Source organism: Notechis scutatus, chromosome 2, assembly GCF_049901735.1.
Source record: "Notechis scutatus isolate UNSWTSFEM ecotype Mainland chromosome 2, rNotScu1.2, whole genome shotgun sequence".
NCBI lineage: Eukaryota > Metazoa > Chordata > Lepidosauria > Squamata > Elapidae > Notechis > Notechis scutatus.
In genome coordinates this window covers 183,051-193,176 of record NC_142010.1, presented here as the reverse complement: position 1 = coordinate 193,176, position 10,126 = coordinate 183,051, and the positions used below count along the sequence as shown (strand labels likewise).

At 40.1% G+C, this 10,126-nt stretch overlaps 1 protein-coding gene across 1 annotated transcript; it reads right to left on the bottom strand.

Moving 5' to 3' along the window:
• Positions 1-879: 879 nt before the first annotated feature.
• Positions 880-7,988, bottom strand: LOC148131601 (taste receptor type 1 member 2-like). The gene is made up of 3 exons (XM_087954245.1): positions 7,450-7,988; positions 5,478-5,769; positions 880-1,800 (listed from the first exon to the last, which is right to left on the bottom strand). The coding sequence occupies exons 1-3, from the start codon at positions 7,671-7,673 to the stop codon at positions 880-882; spliced, it is 1,437 nt and encodes a 478-aa protein (XP_087810371.1). The 5' UTR covers positions 7,674-7,988.
• Positions 7,989-10,126: the final 2,138 nt, after the last annotated feature.

The window sequence follows — 10,126 nt, the reverse complement described above, 5'->3', positions numbered from 1 at the left end:
GTAATACTGCAATCTAAGCACTGCATCACCATGGCTCCTTTATAATTGTTTTAACTGTTTTATAATTTTAGAATTGTAGGTCACCCAGGTTCCCTTGGCTGAGATGGATAGCTACAGAAAATGTATAAATATTTTTTTAAAGGCAAGTGGATAGGGATAAGTGATTGAGCTTATATAACTAAGTGTTCAAATATTTGGTTTTGGAAAGAGAGAGGAGAGAGGGAGGGAAGAAGGGAGGGAGAGAGAGAGAGGGAGAGGGAGAGGGAGAGGGAGAGAGAAAGGGAAGGAATTTGGGATGTGGTGTTAAAAAGTTGATGATGGGTACTATATGTCCCTGGAACTACAGCATATTCCCACAGTTCTGACCTCAGTGATAAACAGTTTACCTCAGAGGTTTCAAACTCGTGACCCATGGGCTGGATGCATCACACACTGGCCATGCCCACCCCCGATTTAGCAAAGGGGGGAAAAAAGTCACGATATGTCACATGACAATAACGTGATGCCATAAGTTTGACACCCCTGCTTTACCTGATGCTGCAGCACCTCAAAAGGCTGGAAAGATGTACTGGTTTTGTTACATCTTGCTTTGGCAGGAACTTTATATGGAGGGAAAAACTTACTCCAAAACACAAAGATATAATTAAGTCTCTGGGTTGCACACTAGAAAAAATGAGGTTAAGTGGTCAAAGAAACAATTTGAGGATTGCTGTGTCATCCTGGTCCTGATTTAATCTCAAATGAATAACAAAACTTCCTTTCCATAGAGGCATCCCTCTTTGTTGTTACTACACCCAGTCTACACAATTGATTCACACAACGGTTCCCTTTGGGAAGCAACAAATCGCTCCTTCTCTTTAAAACCTCACAGAACAAACACTAGAGATGGGAAAGTCTCGTTCGAGATACTTCTTCCCATTTTTCCAGCTCTCCACCAGTGGAGAACTGAAGCATTGAAGGAGGGCCATCAGTGGCATTTGAAGGAAGGTAAAATCCTACCTGCCATGGCTGGGGTGCTGGATGGGCTCCAACCTGCCTTCTCTTCTGGCCCAGTTGAGAGGTATAGGCAGCACTGAGAGTCCAAGACACCACTTGAATTGCATTGCGAATACTGTAGGCATCCTCAGACAAGATTTTTGCAACTACATCCGGGGATAGGATTCCCCCGTTCTCTTTTTCTGTGCATCTTTCCCAAACCTTCCTCGACAGCCCAGAGCTTGAATAGGAACACTGAAACGCTGACCGTGCAAACATCTCAAAAGCAATGAAGTCAGAAACAGCACGATCGTAGGAGGTTCCTGTCTTTGTCTTGATTACAAATGATAAAAAAGCATGTTTGTGCTGGAGATCAACGATCCTGTATAGCCATCTCGCACTTAGATCTGACAAGGCTGTTACAACCCACACTTTCCCAATGGCTAATTTTTCTCTCCTGTCCATGATTTGGATTATTAATGCCAGTGTCATTACAGTGCTCAAGTTCAGTTGAGAAACAATTGCATTTACTTTACTCTTTCTCAAGTATAACAGCAGGTCTTTTTCCAAATCAAAATTGACCACCGGGATGCTTTCTGAGAAGGCAACGCAAACTCCTTTCTTGAGGGCTGCAGGCACAAATGTCTTTCTGAACTTTTCCCCATTTTCATTGTCTGGTGCAAGGAGGCAGATCCAGGTCCATCGGAAATGGAGGAGTAGCTCGACAATGACCAAGTGAGGAGGTTCTTGTCTTGGACCCAACCAGTAAGAGAAAGGAAAATGATACTTATTCTCAGAAGCGTGACTGATGATCCCATAGTTGATCTAAGATGAAATAGAAAAGTTAGTTGAACTTCCTTCCTTCCTTCCTTCCTTCCTTCCTTCCTTCCTTCCTTCCTTCCTTCCTTCCTTCCTTCCTTCCTTCCTTCCTTCCTTCCTCCCTGCCTGCCTGCCTGCCTTATAGTTGCATTTCTTCCTTCCCCCCTCTATTACACCTTCAGCTCCTTGTAGATGGGGTTGGAATCAGATGAAAGACACTGTTTGTGAGTCATTGTCCTGGAAGGAAGTCAAGTGGTTGTAGTTACTGGAAAGGAAAACCAGGGAGGCAAAAGGGAGGCAAATTTTGTGCCATTATATTTGTCAGCCATCAAGGATGGAGAGCATTGATGTTATTAAGAGCTGCAGTGGCGCAGTGTTACCAGAGTGCAGTACTGCAGGCTACTTCTGCTGACTGCTGGCTGCCTACAATTTGGCAGTTCGAATCTCACCAGGCTCAAGGTTGACTCAGCCTTCCATCCTTATGAGGTGGGTAAAATGAGGACCCAGACTGTTGGGGGGCAATAGGCTGATCCTGTAAACCACTTAGAGAGGGCTGTAAAGCACTGTGAAGCGGTATATAAGCCTAAGTGCTATTGCTATTGCTATTTTAAGACCAAATCCAGTTCAGTATCAAGAAGGGGGGGCACTAGTTTTATACTTATATAAATTTATACATGCATACGTGCACTATTCTTTTTCTGGATAAGTTCATTATGCAAAGCAATGAAACAGAATAATAATTTGTAAGATTTTTTTAAAAACCTGAAAAAACTATATTAAAAAAGAGACCCTAATAAAATGTAGGTCACACCAATTCCACTCATTACATCTATCCCTATTTGGTACCCTTAGAAATCATCCTTCTTTCCACATGTTCATAAACCTCTTCACACCTTGCATTTTGTTCTTTAAATTTTTCACTTACTATATTTCTTTTCCATGTGTTATCAACTCATTCAACCAAGGTTAATTATCTTGGTCTTCCCATTCCTTTCAACCAGTGGTGAAAAATCCCCATTCCCACCCACCCCACTAAGCTGCTTTCCATCTCTGTTCTCCTGTGCAGGGCAACAAAAGAAGACCCAGCCAATCAGTTGGGACTCGAGAGGCAGAGAATAGATTGGGGTGGGCCAGTCAGAGGTGGGATTTGCTGGTTCTCTGAACTACTCAAATTTTCCACTACCGGTTCTCCAGAACTGGTCAGAACCTGCTGAATACGACCTCTGCTTCCAACCCTTCCTTCATCCTTTCTTCAATATTTCTTTTGCAATTTGATTCCAATTCATTCTTTCTTTATGACAATGTACCAAATGCACATCTTTTATCACTTTTTGTAGCAATCATTCTCTTATCTGTATTTTTTCATTCTTGCCCTTTTTCACTTCATCATTCTATCAAACATTCTTTTTCAAATTTCACATTTCCTTTACTTCTGGAGCACTCTGTGATGTAATTCTTTTCACTCTCTTGCAAGCGTCTCCCTTTCTTTACATCCACTTTCAGTTTATTTTGGTTTTGTTTTAAAACCACATCATGCATAAGTGCCAAGCAGATGAAAAGAAAAATGTGAAAACATTGTGAAAAAAAAATCTTACAAGTCTTTTAACCTTTTTGATGGAATTAACTGAGATAGCTAAACTGACTGCTTTAAATAAAGAAAAAATACAGCTAACTTTGTTTCCACTTGGAAACCATTCCTGGACTTTGTGCTTGAGGTGGAAAAAAAATTAAACATTGGGTTTTGCTGATTAGATAGGTTTGTTGTAATAAAAAATGACTAGTATATATTACCATGTAAAAGCAAAAAAGTTAAGGCTGTACAGGTAAAACTCAGAAAATTAGAATATCGTGCAAAAGTTCATTTATTTTAGTAATGCAACAAAAGGTGAAACTAATATATGAGATAGACTCATTACATGCAAAGCAAGATAGTTCAAGATGTGATTTATCATAATTGTGATGATTATGGCTTACAGCTCATGAAAACCCCAAATCCACAATCTCAGAAAATTAGAATATTACATGCAATCAATACAACAAGCATTGTACATCGAACAATATTGGACCTCTGAAAGGTATAAGCATGCATATGTACTCAGTACTTGGTTTGGGCCCCATATGCAGCAATTACTGCCTCAATGCGGCATGGCATGGAAGCTATCAGCCTGTGGCACTGCTGAGGTGTTATGGAAGACCAGGATGCTTCAATAACAGCCTTCAGCTCTTCTGCATTGTTCAGTCTCATGTCTCTCATCTTTCTCTTGGCAATGCCCCATACATTCTCTATGGGGTTCAGGTCAGGCGAGTTTGCTGGCCAATCAAGCACAGTAATCCCACGGTCATTGAACCAGGTTTTGGTGCTTTTTTGGCAGTGTGGGCAGGTGCCAAGTCCTGCTGGAAAATGAAGTCAGCATCCCCATAAAGCTCGTCTGTGGAAGGAAGCATGAAGTGCCCCAAAATCTCCTGGTAGACGGCTGCGTTGACCCTGGACTTAATGAAGCACAGCGGACCAACACCAGCAGATGACATGGCTCCCCAAATCAACACAGACTGTGGAAACTTCACACTGGACTTCAAGCATCTTGCAGTGTGTGCCTCTCCATTCTTCTCCAGACTCTGGGTCCTTGCTTTCCAAATGAGATGCAAAAGTTGCTCTCATCAGAAAAGAGGACGTTGGACCACTCAGCAACAGACCAGTTCTGTTTTTCTTTAGCCCAGGTGAGACACTTGTGACATTGTTTGTTGTTCAGGAGTGGCTTGACAAGAGGAATATGACATTTGAAGCCCATGTCCAGGATCTGTCTGTGTGTGGTGGCTCTTGATGCACTGACTCCAGCCTCAGTCCACTCCTTGTGAAAGTCCCCAACACTTTTGAATGGCCTTTTCCTGACAATCCTCTCCAGGCTGCGGTCATCCCTGGTGCTTGTACACCTTTTTCTTCCACACCTTTCCCTTCCACATAACTTTCTATTAATGTGCTTTGATGCAGCACTTTGGGAACATCCAACTTCTTTTGCAATTGCCTTTTGAGGCTTTCCCTCCTAATGGAGGGTGCCAATGATGGTTTTCTGCACAACTGTCAGGTCAGCAGTCTTTCCCATGATTGTGATTCCTACTGAACCAGACTGAGAGACCATTTAAAGGCTCAGGAACCCTTTGCAGGTGTTATGGCTTAATTAGTTGATTAGAGTGGGACACTTTGAGCCTGGAATATTGAACCTTTTCACAATATTCTAATTTTCTGAGATTGTGGATTTGGGGTTTTCATGAGCTGTAAGCCATAATCATCTCAATTATGACACATCATGGCTTGAACTATCTTGCTGTGCATGTAATGAGTCTATCTCATATATTAGTTTCACCTTTTAAGTTGCATTACTGAAATAAACCTGTATCTTTTATTCTACTGTGCTAAAAAGAATTAGAAGTCAATGCTTTTCTTTCTTTTCCCCCTTTTCCCCTATCCTTTTTCCTATTTTTTCTCCTTTACTTTCCTATTATTGTCTTTTTCATTGCATTTTATGTTTTGATGAACTAATAAATATTTAAAATGGCAAAAGTCTTTTAAGCATTCAATATCTGACAACTGCCTCTAGATTTACTTCATGATATCCACCAAGATCTGCTTCTGGACACATTTGGAAAATTTGCAAAGTGGACTTAGCTTCAATTTATATTCATACCTGTGGGATCTTGTAGGTGCCCAACATAGCTGCAACATAATGAAAGAGCTCAGAATCTGTCTCTTCCAGAACAGCCAACAAAATGTTTTGCCTTCCACACCTGTAGTTTGGGACAGTCTTTTGGCCCATGGAGAGTAAATCTATCATGGCTTCATGGGTTATTCTTTCATTAAAATAATTTTCATAGATGTTGTAGCCCAGAGTGATGTTGGGTAAGAGTCTTGGATTCTGGTTGATTTCATGAATGGCAAAGAAGAAGGGCAAAACATGCCAGGAACTTGCATATGGCATACTGCAACATAAGATACATCAGTGTGATATTTACTGAAGGTTGTCCCTTAGGCCACTTTCAAACATTCAACTAGATTTCAATCTGAGAACTCTACCCAGAAAACCCAGAAATCACAGCTTAAAACTTCAATGGAATAATTATGGCAAAGAAGGATAGGACAGTATCAGTATTTTTCCTTGCTATACTGCTGTATAAGAAAGTGTTTTCAGTCAATGACTGCTTGTTCTGTTACAAAAAAAACAGCATTCCACACTCTTCTAGGTGTAGATTTCTCTGGATGGCTCTGTTAGAAGTAGAATCTTCTTGACATCAATGGGGCTTCTCCCCAAAGAGAGAAGAGAAATAAATGTTCTTTATGTCATGCAAAATGATCCTCAGAGAAAGCCCCAAAGCTGGTTTTCCCCCTCAAAATTATGAGTTAGGGAGAGAACACGAAAAGAACTTTTCCAGCAAAATGAACACATTTATGATAAAGGCAAAGGAAACTATCCAGCCAGCTATTGGAATCATCATGCAAATAAGCTTCTATTTGCCATTTTATTTCTTTTTCATTGCCTTAAATATTCAAACTGGTTGAAGCTGAGTATAAATAAAGCAAACCAAAAGTAGTAGAATGCTTTGTTGCATCATAGCATTACCTTATTTCTTTATAATTGTCAGCTCTAGAGCATCAGAAGCTTTTTCTGTACATTATTCTGCTTCTATGATTAACAGATTAACAGAGTTGGAAGGGACCTTGTAGGTCATCTAATCCAACCCTCCACCAAAGCAGGAGATCCTACACCATTTCTGACAGATGGCAGTTTAGCCTCTTCTTGAAAGCCTCCAGTGCTGAAGCTCCCATGACTTCTGGAGGCAAGCTGTTTGATTGGTTGATTGCTCTCACTGTCAGAAAACTTCTCCTTATTTCTAGGTTAAATTTCTCCTCATTCAGTTTCCATCCATTATTCCTTGTCTGGCCTACAGATGCTTTGGAGAATAGTTTGACCCCTTCCTCTCTGTGGCAGCCCCTCAACTATTGGAACACTGCTATCATGTCTCCCCTGGTCTTTCTCTTCACTAGACTAGCCAGGCCCAGTTCCTGTAACCTTTCTTCATATGTTTTAGCCTCCAGTCCCCTAATCATCTTCATTGCTCTTCTCTGCACTTTTTCAAGAGTCTCAACATCTTTTCTATAGTGTGGTGACTAAAACTGGGTGCAGTATTCTAGGTGTGCTCTTTCCTTGACAAGAACTTGCATTCAATTCAATATAATTTTCTTCCAAAACTGAAGGGGGTGACTCTGTCATTCATTTATATTTCATATTTCCAACCACTCACCTACTTCCCTTATTTTAGCACAACATATTCCTGGGACCTGCTGAGCTTCCAATCTTCCTTGACAATTTTTTTTAAGTAATCCCAACTTAAATAGGAAATTTAAAGATACATAGGATAGTAGGTAGGTAGATATAGACAGACAGACAGACAGACAGACAGACAGACAGACAGACAGACAGAAATAAAGCAGAAATCCTTGAAAGTGCATTATATGATTCAAATGCTTTATTCCTAAATCAAAATGGAGAGAAAAAATGACCTGTTTGAGGAAGGCTAGGGATTAGCAAATATGGATTATTTCCTACATGAATTGGAGAGGACAAAGTCAATCCCCATAGTCAAGCACACCACAAGAATTACCTCTTGAACCTGTTGGTTGGTGGCATGACAAAAACATATGGACGAAATACAGTGTAGACTGTAGATATGATTCCACTAATCAGGTAATCTCCTGGCTTGTAGAAATTGGATTTTTCCTCTCTTACCACATTCAAGGGGCATCTGGTTTTCAGCATCCCGTAAGGAAAATGGGATACCAGTAGAAACAGAATCAGTAACACTTGACATCCCATGATATATCCCATAATAGAAGCACTTGCTATAACTGGACACAGAGGCTCCTGTTGTTAATGTCAGAGCTGGTGCCTCATTAGAGGCCAAAAAAAAAAACCTTGTCAAAGAGCAGAACTGCATTACTTTATAAAAAATGAAGTCCAGCACCAGATTTGAAAGGAGCTACATATTTCAAACAGGCATGGGCTTTCCTTTCTCTAATCTCACCCTTCCATCTCTGCAGAGTGAGTGGTACTTATGGAACACATTTTCAAGTTCTGAATATCAGCAGTTAGCGAATATTTCTCAGAAAGGCATCCTGGGGAAGAGAGAGGAATCACAAACGTACTTGTGGAAGCAGAATAAATTACTGTTATTGTGATAATTATAAGTTAACTACAGAATCACAACTAATTTTTAAAAACTTTATCTATGGATGCACAGCTGGAGAAATGACTTTGTGGGACTCCTGGGCATCATTTCATTTTAAGAGTCAAGCAGGGAATAATTTAGGAAAGTTTGGTCTTTACTTAATATAACTTATTCTTGAAACACTAAAGTTCATAGTATTATAATACAACTTAATTTGTTTGCTTGTTTATTATATTTATACGGCCATCCATCTTATACTGAACTCTGGGTGACTCCCAACCAACAATTAAAATAGCATAATTGTGCAATTAATGCATTCATCTATCTATTAGACCTACCAATAGTAAAAACCTTCCCCCAAAATAAGCTTTAATAAGCAGTTCATAACAAAAACTCTCATCTATCTCACTTTATCAGGTCTTATGCTTTTTGGAAAGCTAGGAAGGTGGGGGGGGGGCCTGTCAAACTTCAAGTGAAGGGTTCCATATAAAACAGGGGTTGCCATGGAAAACACATGTTTTCTAGCTCCCATAAGATGGCAAATGTAAGGGAGGCCCTCCCCCCAAAGGAATGCAAGAGCACCATCTCGAAGCCTGCAGCTACGCCAGCACCTCAAGGTCAAATGCTGGGAAAGTTTACTAGACAAGAGAGTCCATTACCCAAACAAAATGAAGGGGAAAAAATGACTGCGGGTGAACTGAGGAAAAAGGGGATGTGTAATTATGCTATTTTTGTGCGCTACCATCAGAAATTGCTTTGCTAAAGGACCTTGGAATACTCACCTCTAATGATCTAAGTGCTAGAGCCCACTGCAACTACATAGCCAAAAAGGCATTAAGAGTTGTTAACCTAATCCTACGTAGCTTTTTCTCTGGTAATATCACACTACTAACTAGAGCATACAAAACATTTGCTAGACCAATACTCGAATACAGCTCATCAGTCTGGAACCCACATTACGTATCTGATATTAGCACAATTGAGAAAGTCCAGAAATATTTCACAAGAAGAGTTCCCCACTCCTCTACTCGTTGTAGAATACCTTATGCCACCAGACTTGAAATTCTAGAATTAGAAAACCTTGAATTACGCCGTGTTCGGTCTGATTTAAGCACGGTATATAAAATCATACATTGCAATGTCCTACCTGTCAATGAATACTTCAGCTTCAACCATAACAACACAAGAGCACACAATAGATACAAACTCAAAGTTAACCGCACCAAACTTGATTGCAGGAAATACGACTTCAGCAACAGAGTGGTCAATGTCTGGAATACTCTACCCGACTCTGTAGTTTCTTCCCCAAACCCCAAAAACTTTAACCTTAGACTGTCTACTATTGACCTCACCCCTTTCCTAAGAGGTCTCTAGGGGGCGTGCATAAGCGCACCAACGTGCCTACCGTCCCTGTCCTATTGTTTCTTTTATTTTTATTTTATTTTTCTTATATGTACCCATTTCATGTATTCATAACTATGTATACACTTATACTTATTATCTTGTAAACAATTGACAAATCAAATACATAAATAAATAAATAAAAATAAATACTTCCGCATCCATGCCACCTCAGTAAATTGTACTCTTGGAAAATGAAACTGCCCCAGGAGTATTTATTTGCTGAATGAACTGCGTGGGATGGTTCATACCCTCCTAGTTTCAAAATTCTTTTTTTTTTTCTTTCCCTCTTTTTTCCCACTTCCATACCTAAACCCTATGTTTTCTATGTGTTCCTGAGCCAGATCTCTCACCCCCTATCCCAAACTAGCTTCTTCCCCTCTGTACCATCCCTCTGCTCAAGGCTATTTGTGATGAAGATTGTGATGAGTGATAATAATGGCCCAAACATAGATGCAGAAGAGAAGGTAGATGAGTTTTATGGTCAAGTTTGATTTGAAATTGAATACGTAAGCAAGATTGAACGTTATTTTTGAAGGCTGGAATGTCAAAACAGGAAAGAGCAAGGAGGAAAATGTAGTTATAGGACCAAAGGAGATGTGGAATGGGAGAACAATTGCTTCATTGGTAATGTCCTGAAATAACAAAGATGACATCTATATACATGACTACATTATTGATACAAGGAGGTGGAATACGCTGCAAAGTTCTT